At 32.6% G+C, this 15,638-nt stretch overlaps 1 protein-coding gene across 1 annotated transcript; it reads right to left on the bottom strand.

The window, feature by feature from the left end:
* Positions 1-12,271: 12,271 nt before the first annotated feature.
* Positions 12,272-14,461, bottom strand: LOC105954730 (GDSL esterase/lipase At3g48460). The gene is made up of 2 exons (XM_012978411.2): positions 13,724-14,461; positions 12,272-13,073 (listed from the first exon to the last, which is right to left on the bottom strand). The coding sequence occupies exons 1-2, from the start codon at positions 14,357-14,359 to the stop codon at positions 12,558-12,560; spliced, it is 1,152 nt and encodes a 383-aa protein (XP_012833865.2). The 5' UTR covers positions 14,360-14,461; the 3' UTR covers positions 12,272-12,557.
* Between the last annotated feature and the right edge of the window lie 1,177 nt (positions 14,462-15,638).

Consider the following 15,638-nt stretch of genomic DNA (forward strand, 5'->3'; position numbering starts at 1 on the left):
ACACCATAAAAACATAATACTCATATATAAGAAATATGTCTAGAAATAAGAAAAAAAAATAGTTGTGAATGACTAAGATTGATTATAATTATTGAGGTTACATAAGATCTTAAATATTATTTACTATCACTATTATGCATTTTATTAGTATAAGTGACAACATGATGTAACCATAGTCAATAATGTAAAGAAAAAAAGACAAAAAATATAATAAGTAAATTAATGATAATGTATATTACTTATTTTTAGTAATATATAATTTTAATGTCAATGACCCGTTTGGTTACCTATATTGGATTAGATTGGATTACATGAGATTGGATTAACTCCCTATTGACTAATTGATTATTTAGTTAGTAGCATGTTCGGTTTCTTAGAATAGATTTTCTATTAAATTTGTTAAAATTGGTTATTATATATAAATTGTCTATAAAACCACTTAGTCTACAATAATAAAATATAATTTTAAGGATAAAATTGTCCTTTTCCATTTTAGTCACCCCTATTAAATTAATCTTAGGGGAAAGGGGTGCTACTAATTTAAAGAAATAGTAGCGCAGTTAATAGCGGGCTTTGATTTTAGTAGCGAGTTTGAAAAAATGTGAATCTTACCAACCGGACATGCTATTAGCCGCTACTATTTAGTTAGTAGAACCTTATAGCGGTAACCGAACGAGCCCTTAGTATACTAGAAAATATGTTAAATGTTGTATTTTTTGTGTTATCGTAATTATTTTTTATACATTAAATTTCAACAATGTTTTTTCTTTAATGTTACATTTGAAGAGTTTCCCAATGATCATAATATCTTAAGTATGTATATAAATAAGTAATCACATAAAAATGACTTTCCACTTTTAAATTGAGGGCGCTTTGTTTATTGTATTATTAATCATTAGATGTAATAATTAGTCTTATTATATACTTAAATAATTAGTCTTAGTGTTTACTTAAGTATATTTTATAAATATTATACTGTAACTCAATATTAATAAAAGAATATTAATAATTAATTTATTAAAATAAAGAAAAGTTAAGTAATATATGTGGATGATCAAAACTATTTTAAAATTTGAGGTCAAAAATATAAAGATGAATACATATAATTAGACTGAAGGGAGGTCAATATAGTATACTCAAAGTTTGGTCAAGAGTAAAAAAATAATTTTAGAAAAGTAAATGATCAAATGAGTAAAGTCTTAGCTACTATCCAAATTCAAGGGAGATACGCATAATTTTTCAAATTAGAGGCAGTCTAGCTGTAATTACACCAAACATTAGGGCCTTGATGCAGTAAATTTACACTTTCTTTAAGGAAATTGTTGGCACATTTGACCAGAGCGATCATAACATACGAGTAACACGAAAAAAGACTTAATTGTTTCAAACAATACTTATGCAGCGAAATTAAAGATAATGAAAATAATCAACTATCACAATAAAATAAAAGAAATTTTAATGTGAGCATTTTCCATGCATGAATTAATAATATATAACAATTTATTTTGATTATTTTTGTCTCGTTTTATATTCTTATTGATTTCAATTTTATAATAATTTTATGGCGGCGGTTATATGCAAGCCCATTTTTTTATTAGATCAAAACCACATAAAGGAGTTTATTAGTTCAAGCCCGTAAATTAATCTAATTTTATTACACCAAGACCAAAGATGACAAATATACCCTTATCCACAAATAATACTCAAATACAAATAAATCTTATTTTTAATTTGTTCAAGTCCAAAAATCAAAAAAATAAAATAAAAACAAAACAAAACAAAAAAAAAAAAAATATCACGACTGCCAGCCAGCGAGACTTTCACTGCACCAGCGATGACCAGCGACCCACCCACCGCACTATTACCACCACCGCACCACCACTAACAAGTAAATCCATTTTACTAAACTTTTGTTTGTAAATTCGAAAACATTAATCGAGCATCGATGTCCTTTTTACTAAATTTTTATTTGTAAATTCGAAAACATTAATCGAACATCGATTCTTGATAAATATGTATGAATGAACATTAATTTATGCTTATTTCTTGTTGGGTTGCAATGATTTGACCGATTTTGGAAAAAAAATTGAGATTGAAATTTGTTTTTTTTTTTTTTTTTTTTTTTTCGTTGGTTTCCGAAATCGGTTTACCCAGACCGATTTTGTACACGAAAATCGGCGTCATAATACCGATTTTTGTTAACCAAATCGGCGACACAACGTCGACTTTACAAGTCAAAATCGGCGTTCTAATGTCGATTATTGAGTACAAAATCGGTTTTCGAATACCGATACTTTTTGATTTTTTTTTTAAATAATACATTATATATTTGGTTAATTGATATTTTTTAAATATTTGAAACGAAAATGTTTATCACCATTCGGTGGCGTCTACCACTGCTTTAACCCAATCGAGTAGAGCTTTCCGTATCTCAAATATTTATTCGTTAGATAATTCATTTGAATAATCCTTCATCAATCCCCTAGGTTGATGCACGTAAGTATGAGAAAACGGTCTTAAAAAAACACAGGTAATAAAATCGGTATTTAAAAACCGATTTTTGTAGTACAAGTCGGCATAACAATACCGATAATACAAAAACAAATCGGTGTTGTCATGCCGATTTTTACTACAAAAATCGGTTTTTAAGTACCGATTTTTATTAAAATAATCGGAATGTGGTTACCGACTTTAGTAACAAAAATCGGTATTTGCAGACCGATTTTTGGTATCGTCGAATTTTTTTCCCAACAAAAAAAAAACGACCCAAAAGCAAAAATAAACGGTTAAAACATATTTCATTTTGTTATCCACCATCGTAAACCACCATATCATTGTTTTCTGGTTCCATCTTGAATGTTTGGTATGTATTTGATAATTTTGGTGTGTAGGATTTCTTTGTGGGTTTGTGAAAAAGAAGGAGAAGAAGAAAGAGAGTTTTAAGTCGTGAAATAAGGAAGAGGGGTTTCTGGATTTATGTATCATTAAGGGTAAATTAGTATTTTTATGTTGGAGGTCTTGAACTAATAAAAAAATGGGCTTGCATATAACCGCCGCCTAATTTTATTTCATCATACGTTTTGATACATAAGTAGAACATGAAGTTTTGTACTTATTTGATTTTATTTAAAAATATTTTTTTTTGTAAAATATAATATGTAAAGTCATACGTAATCACGTGCGGCGCACGTGGTGCCTGCTAGTGTCTACTAATAGGATGGAAATGAAATACACAATGTAGTTGTTTTTTTCTTTTCTTTTAGTTAAGATATTTTATTAAGCTATATGTTCTCAAGTGATCAACAGTTTTCGGACATATTGTCTTTGAGCTATACGTATTTGCGTCATTGTTTAAGACCGTGTTTTTTTTATACGGGAGGTTTTCCAGAAAATCACGAGATCAAAAGTCATCAAATTATGGGCTGCAGAGGGCTTTGTAGAGTCATCTTATCTTATCTTGTTGGACGGCTTCTTACATGATCCTTGTTGAGAAACCTGTCTGGAAAACCCAACACTCACTTTCGAATATAAAAGGTTTTGCATGCTCCCAAAGGATGTTAAGAATTGATACCAAATCTAAAAAAGTTGGTGATTATGCATTCATCCAGTGACCTCTACGAATAAGAATGGTCAAAGTATTGCCTAAACAATCTTGTCCATCTCCATAAGCTCGAAAAGTTGAAATTCCATGCAGTGCCTCGCGACTATCACCGCAGTAATTTGTCGCAGAATCTCGCTTTTCCATTGACAATGGAAAAGCTTACACTAAGTGGATGCAATTTACCATGGGAATCCATGACAATTGTTGAGTCGTTGCCGGATTACAACGTCCAGCTTCGCGAAAGTACAACGAGAGGAATGAATAAGACAATGCTTCATCTCCAAATATACACCTTCTGCTAGCTTCAATAGCTCTCCATGCTACATGATAGTTAATAGTAATCCCGTAATCCTTCTTCGCTTTAATAATATCATCATTAGCACAAATCAATGATTTATCCTGCATATTCTCCACAATAGCTTCAACTATAATCTTAGAACCCATTCTTAACTTCTTCACAACATTAAATGTTGATCCACAGATGTGGAATTTCTCATAAGTACTACGTATAGTAAAAAAATTCAGTCGAAAATTCAATTGAGGCATGAATTCTCCATAAACAATTTTTCGACTCTCTGAACTTGCAAACAACCGTCACTCCCTTGAATTCAAATCCAATCTCAAATGAAAACTTCGACAAACTTTTTCTAAATTCCAGCCGCCCCCTACGAAATACTTGACCGACATCAGTAATCAAGTTGCCAATGTGAACTGAGCAAAATCTTCTTTGTGCAGGAAATACTAAGTGGATTACATAGTGAATTAGAAATTTCAGTGTTTACTTGAACATCAGAGACAGGTAATGTACTGGGAGAACATGTCATCGATCTTGTTTGAACCAAATTGCACGATGACTGAACTACCTTCGCAGTAACTTCAATCCTTCGAATAGAAAATTGATCAACTAGTAAAAGAAGTCCTGATACATCTTTATCATCTTTTAGTAAAAAAACACCAATCGTGGGGACATGATACATGAACGACGGTTTATCACGATGCAAGTATTCCCATCGTGAACATATAAAATCCACAATATTAGCATAACCCATCCCTATTTTAAGCTCTGTAACTGTATAACATTCACCATATTACAGCACAACAGAAGGAGTCGGCATATCTGCAAATTCAACTATACATTAATTATACTGTCACTGACAGTAACATAGGTATAAAGTGAAAAGAAAGTCAAAACTAAGCAACGAAGCCATGTATCCATCAATTGCGACTATACACTAAATGTACTGTCACTAGCAGTAACATAATAACAAAGGGAAAAACGACTATCAAGGTATAAACAAATTGTATACTCAAAATTGTACTGCTAGATACAGTAAAATTATAAAAACTTACTGGGACAACACCAAACACTTCATTTAATGAACATGATATTACAAAACAAACTTAGTACATCCAAAATACTGTGAAATTATCCTTCGAACAAAAACACACAAAAATATTCCAAAAACTCAACAGAATTCAAAACATACAAACATCGAACGTCAATATTTCCGATTTCCCGTAACCCATATCCCGATCGTTTTGTCGTTTTGGGTATTAAAAAAAAATTGAAAGAAGCTTGACTTTGTTCGAATTCATTCACTCACCGTACTTATCTACAGTGGAGGTGAAAGTATAACGCGAGATTCAGCGAAACTCCTTGCAAGAGAGAAGCGAATGAAAATATACAGAGACAAACCTTATGTTCGGATGTGTAGAGAATCTTTAATATCGAGCTTAGGGTTCAATTAATGAGCACCTCATATATGAGGGCAAAATGGTCATAAAACAGTAATTTGCTTTTTTTAGTTAGTAAGGTGTAAGTGATGGGCTTATGTGTAAAGAAGAAAAGGACCATAAACCTAGAATAATAAAGGTATACGATTAGAGACTTTATCACAAAAACCCCTTTTATAATTTAATCAATTAAAATTGCAATTAAAACTGATTTTGTAAGTAAAAGCGATTTTGTGCTATTATTTAACTAAAAGTGATTTTGTTCCGCTGATGATACGGGATAAGAATCCGCCACAACCATTATGTAACGAAGGGGATATTCCAATTTACAATTGACCCCTCATAAATGATAAATCACACAGTTGCACCGTTGATGAAATTTTGGTATGAAAAAAGTGGCAAATCAATAATATTTTTTTGATTTTTTTTGAAAAAAGTTGCAACTAAGGGGATATTTTTTCGAATTTTTTTCCCGGTAGATCACCCGTCGTTGACTGTCGGTCTCCGGCGTTGACTTTATTTATTTATTTATTTATTCATCAATATTGTTGTCTTGACCTGCAATTTTTTAGCTTGTAATATTGCGACAGTATTATTAATTTATTATTGTAAAAGGCAGTAATATTACTGTCCCAACTGTAATATTACTGTCTCAGACAGTACTATTGTTGTTAACATAGTAATATTAATTTATTAATTAATTTTATTGTATTGGTCTGCAATATTGTTGTTTCCGACCGTAATATTACTGTCTCAGACAATAATTTTGTTGTTAACACAGTAATTTAGGTAGAAAAAGAGTATTAAAAAAAACGTCAACGGCGGCTGACCGACTGGGAAAAATATTTCAGAAAAAAAAATAATGAAAAGAAGTCTAACGCTTGAATCTAGTCAGAAAAGAAAATCCTATTAAAAATATTTTCTAAAAATATTTTTTTTTTTTAAATTGTAAAAATGGGGGTCAATGTGATATACTTGTTCAAATCCGTGGTCAATGTGAAATATTAATGAAATTAGAGTATAATGGATGAAATTAATGACAATTATATTATGAATGGTATTTTAGGCAAAAGACATGAGAGTGGATTTATTTGCGAAACTGTTTTTAATCTCAACTTATATGCATTTAAGTCTAGCTATATGAGTCTATTAGCCATTGACCCTTAAATTATACATGATCAACCAGTAACAAATAAATGTCGTTTCGACAACCATATCTATTAACAGTGAAATCTTGATAAGATACACTAAAATGCAGTTTGATGACATCTTGTTTTTTCATTGAAAATGGAAAATCCGCATTGAGTCGATTGCCCCCCCCCCCCCCCCCCCCCACAAACTCCGCTTTTGTGTAGTAATTCATAAATCACATGAGAGATCTAAAGTATCGTGTGCAACAAACTCGACCTAGATAATGTCGACTAGAAGGGTTGAAATTAGGTCCGTTGACATAGTGCAATCTCGTTCGTCCAATTAGTCCAACTCCTTATGGTTTGAGATATCCTTGTTCTTTCCATTATTGGTTGCTTTTTCCCTGTGTGGGCACAGAGCTTTCAATGCTCAGCAGTGCAATCACATCTTTATTCAAACCTACACATTTAAGTTGTTATCTTCATACACATAGCCACACATACTGATTTGATTTGGTCGCAATTTGCAAAATAAAAAAAAAAAATCATGTACCAAAACTATTGGAAAGACTATTAAATAGAACCACATATATATTTAATTTTATCATTTTTTTTTACTTTTGTAGATACCTATTTTTATAAATAACAATCTTTTGATTACAGCTAGAAACTCAAGGGTATCCTATTCCATAAGAAAAAAGATTGATGTATTGTGTCCGCACCCTTAGGTTGTGTTTGGATTGAGGTATTTGAAATGAATGGATTTCAAATGAAGTGAATTGAAGAGGATTTGAAATAACTCTAAGTGGGAAGGAAATTTGAAATCCTCCACAATTACTCAAAAAACAACTAAAAGTGAGAACTATGTATTTGTTATTATGGCTTTGAAATCTCTCCTCCAAATCCATCCATCCAAACGCACTCTTAAGGTTTTGTAGATATATCCTACACCTGGTGAAATAAATCATATAGTTTTACACCATTATTGATCTACATATAGTAACACTTATTCATGTGTATGCATGCTTAGTCGATAGTATTTATACAGATCTTCCGTTTAAAATATATTTTACCATGTGTAGGATTTCATAAGCCCACCCTTAACTAGTATTGCGTCTAGTCGCACACTTAATTGGATTCTTTTACACTACATAATAATTTCATTATTTATTTAATTGGCCAATTTAAAAATTTATATCATATACACTATAATGAAAAATAGAATACCCTTGGCCGATGCGTATGGTGGAAAGTTAGGAAGATTATGGGTCGGGTTCGCCCGGTAGACGGTGAAGCTCAAGCCGTTCTTCAAGCCCTTACCACCGATCATTCGTCGAATTGGAATTCAATTCTACTGGAAGGAGATTGCTTGCAAGAAATGGAAGGCCGTTGGAGCCATTTTGGAAGAATATCTGTCTTTATCTTGTGATATGATCCTAACTAACTCCAACACGAAGAATTGGAAGACAAGGAAGAGGAAAATTCGTTGGACAAGTCGAATTTCATGCATCCCGAAAATCTCGTATAATTCTGGCAGAGTACACCATTCGGTTCGGCTTATTACATTCTCATCTGAAGTTCCATTAAGGTGATTCGAATTGCTACGGAAGGCCAACTTAAAGATCTAAAACTTTTATGTTTTGATCCGAGAGAGATTTGGTGTGGAAGAGGTCAGAAATTTAGCTTGCAGTTAACACACGTGCACAACCAAGTGTCTACTCGAGTTATGAAGAGTGTTCGTGTGGTCGACTTGATGTTTGGAGTTTGTATTTTATTAAATTACGTTTTTATATTAGGATTGAATATATTTCTATTATTTTAGAGTTATTTATGGCTAGGATTTTTTATTTAATAGTTTCCTTATTATAGTTTCGGTAATAGTTATTTTTCTTGTGAAAAAATGTCTTTTTAGCACTTATAAATATGTTGACAATTTGACTTATTTTAATGGACGAATTTTGATGATTAAATTGATATTATTCTTTTTGGTTCTTTAAGAATTTTTCGAACATATCGGTGGATTCCGTTTGTTCACCCCGACTTATCAATCGAAATCCGCCCCAACTTATCAATTGATCTTTCACGCAATCGATTGTGGCGTCTTCACATACCAAGGTTCTTGCCTCCTTATAGGTAATGGGTCGCGGTTCCACCATTGAATCCTTCTTTGGACGGTCCAGGAATATTTGATATCCGAAGTATTGATATCGGGTCTCGTCACATGGTTGGCGTGGTTCGTATCATTTGGTATCAGAGTCATCTTCCTAAGAGGATTTCGTCTATCCTTAATCTTTATTGTTGAGTAAGTCTTTGTTTTCGTGTCTTCGTTTTGTTTATTGTTTTTCGTTTTGCGTCTATTGTTGTTGAGTCTTCTAGTTTTTCGCTTTGTTTATTTAGAGTCTATAAACCAAAAAAAAAAAAAAAAAAAAAAAATCGATTTATTTTTTGTTTGAAGTTTCTTAGAGTCTAAGTTAGGTTTTGTCTAGACTGCTTAAAAAAAATCGAAAAAAAAGAACGAGTAAGTTTTGTTATTCATTAATCTCGTGAACTCTATTAAATTTCTTTCTTGTGGCGTCAACATTATAACTTTGGTTCGTGGTTCTATATAGCCATTGGGTCAAGTTGGTTGTTCCATACTTCCGGTTTGCGTTTCTATATAAACGTTAGGTCGGAGTGCTAACAAGGAAAATTTAATCTTGTTTATTGAATTGGGAATTTCATGATTAATTGTTCGTAAAAAAGAGAGAGAGAGTAGTTCCAAATACAGCGAAGAACTTTCTGCCACATGGATTCGCTTTCAATACTACACGCTCATTCCAAGAAATCGAATTTGAGGACGAATTCTTTTGAAGAGAGGGAGTATAATATTATCCTAACTAACTCCAACACGAAGAATTGGAAGACAATGAAGTGGGAAATTCGTTGGACAAGTCGAATTTCATGCATCCCGAAAGTTTCGTATGACTATGGCAGAGTACATCATTCGGCTTATTACTCTCTCATCTGAAGTCTCATTAAGGTGATTCGAATTGCTAGGAAAAGCCAACTTAAAGATCTAAAACTTTTATGTTTTGATCCGAGAGAGATTTGGTGTGGAAGATGTCAGAAATCTAGCTTGAGATTAACATACGTGCACCGCCAAGTGTCTACTTGATATGAAAAGTGTTACTGTGGTCGACTTGATGTTTGGAGTTTGAATTTTATTAAATTACATTTTTATATTAGAATTTTATATATTTGTATTATTTTAGAGTTATTTATGGCTATGATTTTTTATTTAATAGTTTTCTTATTATAGTTTAGTAATAGTCATTATCCTTGTGAAAAAGGAGTCCTTTTAGCATTTATAAATAGGTTGCTAATTTGACTTATTTTAATGGACGAATTTTGATGATTAAATTGAGATTATTCTCTTTGGTTCTTTAAGAAATTTTCGAACATATCGGTGGATTCTGTTTGTTCACCCCGACTTATGAATCGATCTTTCACAATCGACTGTGGCGTCTTCACATACCAAGGTTCTTGCATCCTTATAGGCAATGGGTCGCGGTTCCACCATTGAATCCTTCTTTGGACGGTCCAGGATTTGATATCCGAAGTATTGATATCGGATCTCGTCACATAGTTAGCGTGGTTCGTATCGTCTTGTTTATTCGTTTCTGTTTCTTTTTTGTTTGTTAAGGGACATTTCAACCGCATTGTTCATAATTTGGCTGCTATTTATGTTTGGGACTTTTTGGAGGATTCTACTCTCCCCTCTTTGCTGGCCGAGTGTGCCTAATATATCTCTATTTTGATCTTCAAAATAAAAATAAAAATAGAATTCATGATACCATGTACGTGACACTATCAAAATTAAGATGTCACTAAATACATAAATTAAATGAAAATATTTTTATGTTGTCACTAAAATCCATTTTATTGTCATCTAATATGTGTTTTAGGTAGTCAATTGCAAAGACTTTATATATAGATAGTTTAAATGACTATATTTTGGGATATAACTTTCAAGCGCCTATGTTATTCTAATAAACATATATAACAAATAATTATTTATTTTATGTTTCTTTTTTGGTAAAAAAACGTACAAAAATAAACTCGTGTTGGTAAAAAATATAAATGTTTATATCATTGTTAGAGTGATCAATGCGCAGCAAAAGTAAGAAGAAAAAGCAAATTAAAGAAAAACTAAAATAATAAATAAATAAATATTTTATTACAGGGCCTGCAAATAATTGAATGAAGTACGTCCTCTCCACATGCAACTGCAGATAAGGGAACAGCACGGGCATGGGCTAGTCAATTCATTTTAATTCCTATTTATTAATACACTACCAACAATACTGTTGATTTTACAATTATATATCTAAAGCTTATTTCTCTTTAACCTTTTTTTTCTTCTCACACTTGAGGAATTTGAGCGTTCCTTTTTATTTATTTATTTGCCGAGCTTAAATAATTAATAATATATATATTATATTGTTAAAATATTTCAACAAAAAAAAAATAATCAAATCAAATGATGTTAAACTGCTTCAACTATGAATCTTCTTACACGTTCACCCTTTTGGTGTCAAATTCAACAAAATCTTTACATTCTGTGGAATGTTCTCTAGTTTGTACTCGTTTTGTACAAAAGTGCAATTTTTATGTTCCATGATCTTATATTTACAAGCCAAGAGATACATCTAATGATCATCTTGTTTCAAAATGTGGAGCTCAAATAGGATAATATAATGGCTACAAACCGGAAAACATTCTATTAAATTTGGCAATACAAAGGTGCACGTGTAAAAATATTCATAGTTGAGGGGAATAATTGTAACTACCCAAACATAAGGGATCTTTTACTAATTTAACCTTACCTAAGGGGGTTGGGCGTAATTTACCCAAAAAACAAAGAACAAATCTCTGTACAAAATATACTATGTTTTTTAGTAACGGTTGGGGGACCATGTGGCCTTTTTCTCAACTCTATTTACACACTGCAGACTGCTTGCATGCATCACTCAATTTCCAGTACTAGGACCTATATTGTATGACAGTAAGACCTAGCTAGTCCCTCATTCATGATTTATCAATGAAACACACACACACACACACACACACACACATATATATATATATATATATATATATATATATATATATATATATATATATATATATATATATATATATATATATATATATATAGATTGAATAAATTTCCGCCATCTCTGAGTAATGTCAAATTACAAAAAAAACCCCTCATGTTTGGCTAATTATATATAACTATCCATCAACTATGAAATCTTCTTACGCGTCAACCATTGCGGTGTCAAATTTAGTGGAATCTTCTAAATTATATGAAATATTATCAAGTTTGTACCCGTTTTATCATATTTGAGCTCCACATTTTGATGTAAAATGATCAGAAGATGTGTCTATTGACTTGTAAATATCATATTATATTGCGGTGCATCGGAAACTACATTTTTGCACAAAACGAGTACAAAATAGAGAACATTCTACGGAATCTAGAAGATTATGTTGAATTTGACACTATAAGGGTAGAAATGTAAAATGAGTCATAATTGAGGCGTAGTTGCAATTACCCAAACATGATAGGAATTTCGTAATTTATCCTTACCTCATGGGGTTGTTTGTGTTTACCCTATATATATATATATATATATATATATATATATATATATATATATATATATATATATATATATATATATATATATATATATATATATATATATATATATATATATATATATATATATATATATACTCATTGTTTGACATATTCAAATCATTCAACCGAAATACAATCAACAATACAACTCAAATATATAGTACAAACGTCTCACTTCTTATACAAAAAGGAGGTATAAATATGTATATCTAGACTCACAGTACGTACGTACTGGTAAATAAAAATAAAAAAAAGAACACAAAACACAATTATTCAGGTGAAACAGTGCACACACGCGTTGTTTCCAGACACACGAAACCCTAATAACACTGTTTCCAGACATAAAAGTACTCAACAAACACAAACAAACAACAAATCAATTAATTATCTAAGGATAAATAACTAATTAATCCATAACAGAATTTTGAAGCTTCTTGCTGACCAGATAATGAAACGGAGGGCTGCAGAAAGTCCCGTTGAGGAACGAATCCGTGAGCACTTTGTACACGGCTTCCGTCAAGTGAGCTCCATCCCAGTTAATGTACTCATAAGGGTTACTGCACGAACTGGAGGAAGGCGAACCGCAGGTGTTGAACACATCAAAGTTGTAGGCCCCACCGCCGTAGCCGCAGCACGCCTTGTACAGCTCCTTGAAACCGTGTTTCTTGAAATTCTTCATCAGCGAGAGGTGTGCGTTGTAGTAGTCCGCGTAAACTATGACGGCTTGCGGGTTTTGGTTCTTGATTACGTTGAGCTTGGCTTGTAGGGCGGAGTTGTGGGCCGACGACAGCTTGTTCATGGAGGCTACGCAGCCCATTTCGTCTCTGTCTTCGGGGGAGGAAAGTGAGAAGGAATACGTGGTGCAGCCCGTTTGCGGTAGTCCTTGTACGACTATATACTTTGCTCCCTTGTTCATCAGTGCCTGTAATGCAATGCAAATTTTGATTAGATAAAATTAGAGCGCGTAACGAAAAAGAGAAGAAGAGAGAAGAAATCGGGGTTAAGAAAAAGAGAGAAGAGTTGTTGTAGGTTCAAGCTTGAAATTTTATTAGGTTAAGAGGATGGTGATGTAGAATTTTTTTTTTATAATAGCCCAAGATATATTTTCATAGTTAAAAAAAAAGAATTATTTAATCATGGTTAATTATGAGGGACACTTTTTTTTTAGTAAAATTTATGTTTATATAGATTTTTTACACAAGAAATTAGATGTTACATCTGGTTATTTACATTGGGTGGATTGAACCGTTGATCTACATATAATCACGCGCACACCCATGTGTATCTATGTTTAATGTGAAGTTATTTAATCAAATTTACGGTTTAAATCCACCTGATGTAAATAATCAGGTGTAGCATCTAACTCCCCGATTTAGTGGGTGGAAATCTTGAATATCCGACAATTGAATTTTTAAGGTGATTGAAATTTTGAAATTTACACCCAAATCACATTAAATTAATTTTTTTTTTCTTGGGAAATGCATTGATGTATATAACTAGGGTTGGGGGAATGAATGCAGTTTTGGGCTATATATGTATACAATTAAAAAAATAAGTGTCGGTCATTTTCACCTGTAGGAAGCCAGTGACACTATTTATGGCAAGTGTTTGAATGATTTTGCCCGAAAGAGAAGATCCGAGGCTGCATGTGTAATCATTGGCCCCGATTTCACCGAGCCAAATCAACGCATCGCCAAAAACACCTCGACACTCCCTCGGAGTAGTTTTCAAGTCTTTGCACCCGTAATCGCTCTCCAAGATCTTGTCGAACCAAACGAGCTGCGTCTGGAGCGACTGAGGGACGAGGTTGAACGTGATGTTGTTCTTCATGAAGAACCCGTGCCGGATTGCGGTGGCCCCACCGACCGCGAAGTTGACGCCGTGGGACCGGTCGGCGCTAGGGTTCCGGTAGGGCGGCAGCAAGGGGAGCGAGAGTGCCTCCGCGACAAAGTCGACGACTATGCGGCCGTCGGAGTAGCGGTTGGTCGGGCGGTGGAAGAACGTGACGCCGTACGGAGGGTTCGAGACGTGGTTGAAGGCGGTGGGGCCCGTCGAGGTTTTCGTGTTCCCGGTGTCGGTGTACGAGTCGCCGAAGGCGTAGATTTTCTTGAATGGGGAAGGAGCGGAAGAGCATGATGGAGGAGTGGTGGAGAGGAGGATTGTGAAGATAAGTGTGGTTATAGTTATGACTAGGGTGGAAAAAGCCATTGTTTTTTTTTTTTCTTTTGATTTTCTTTATTAGGGAGATGAGAAAGAAGGTTGTGTGATTTGATTTAGGGTTATGTTTGGTGTTTTTATAATAGATAAGTAGTAGAGTTATGTGTCTCATTAAATAAAGCAATTGCAACTTGTCAGGATTATGTTTTGAGGGAGTAGGTGTGGGTAATGGTGTCATATATCTTTGTATTTATTTCTATTATGTTGCTTCAATTACCAAGTTGGGAATTGCATGCCCTATACATCTAGTAATTAAAATGAAAACCATATTAATACTTTTTATAGGGTTCTTAATCTTGATTAGGATGGTTTATTTTGAAGTTAGAAATAGTAATTACACAAATTAAAATACATTAGTATATATATATATATATATATATATATATATATATATATATATATATATATATATATATATATATATATATATATATATATGAGAAATTAGATTGTTACACCTGGGTATTTACGCTAGATGGATTTGAATCGTAGATCTACACGTATCACATATACACTCATGTGTATGTGTGCTTAGTGAATAATTATTTAATCAAATCTATGATTCAAATAACTTCTAACTCGCCATATATATATATATATATATATATATATATATATATATATATATATATATATATATATATATATATATATGACATTTATTACCCCATGATTTAGTATGAACTGATAATTAGTCATCTCTTGCACTGATAATTAGTCATCTCTGTTTAATTTGTAAATAGAGTTGGAGTGTTTAGTACTAGCTATTTTACTTTAAAAATCCACAAAGAAACTCGAGCGACTACCATAAATAATAGAGTAAATTACAAACACCCCCTGAGGTATGGTCAATTTACAAAAAGACCCCTCTTGTTTGGATAATTACATCTACCCTCTCAACTATGTTTTTTTCTTACACCTCCACCCTTATGGTGTCAAATTCAACATAATCATCTAGATTTCGTGGAATATGCTCTAGTTTGTACTCTTTTTGCGTAAAAATATAGTTTCTGATTCACCACAATCTGATATATACAAGCCAAAAAACACATATTATGATCATTTTGCTTCAAACTGTAGAGTTCGAATGTGATAAAACGGGTACAAAAGTGGTAATATTCCATATAATCTCGAAGATTCCACTAAATTTGAGGAGTTGAGGGGGTGGTTGTAATTATCCAAACAAGAGAGGGGGGTTTTCGTAATTTGACCATACATCAGGGGTGGTTGTAATTTACCCTAAATAATATTAACGAATCTAAATTTAAAA

The sequence above is a fragment of the Erythranthe guttata genome, chromosome 4 (genome assembly GCF_056151865.1).
Source record: "Erythranthe guttata isolate IM_541 chromosome 4, IM_541, whole genome shotgun sequence".
NCBI lineage: Eukaryota > Viridiplantae > Streptophyta > Magnoliopsida > Lamiales > Phrymaceae > Erythranthe > Erythranthe guttata.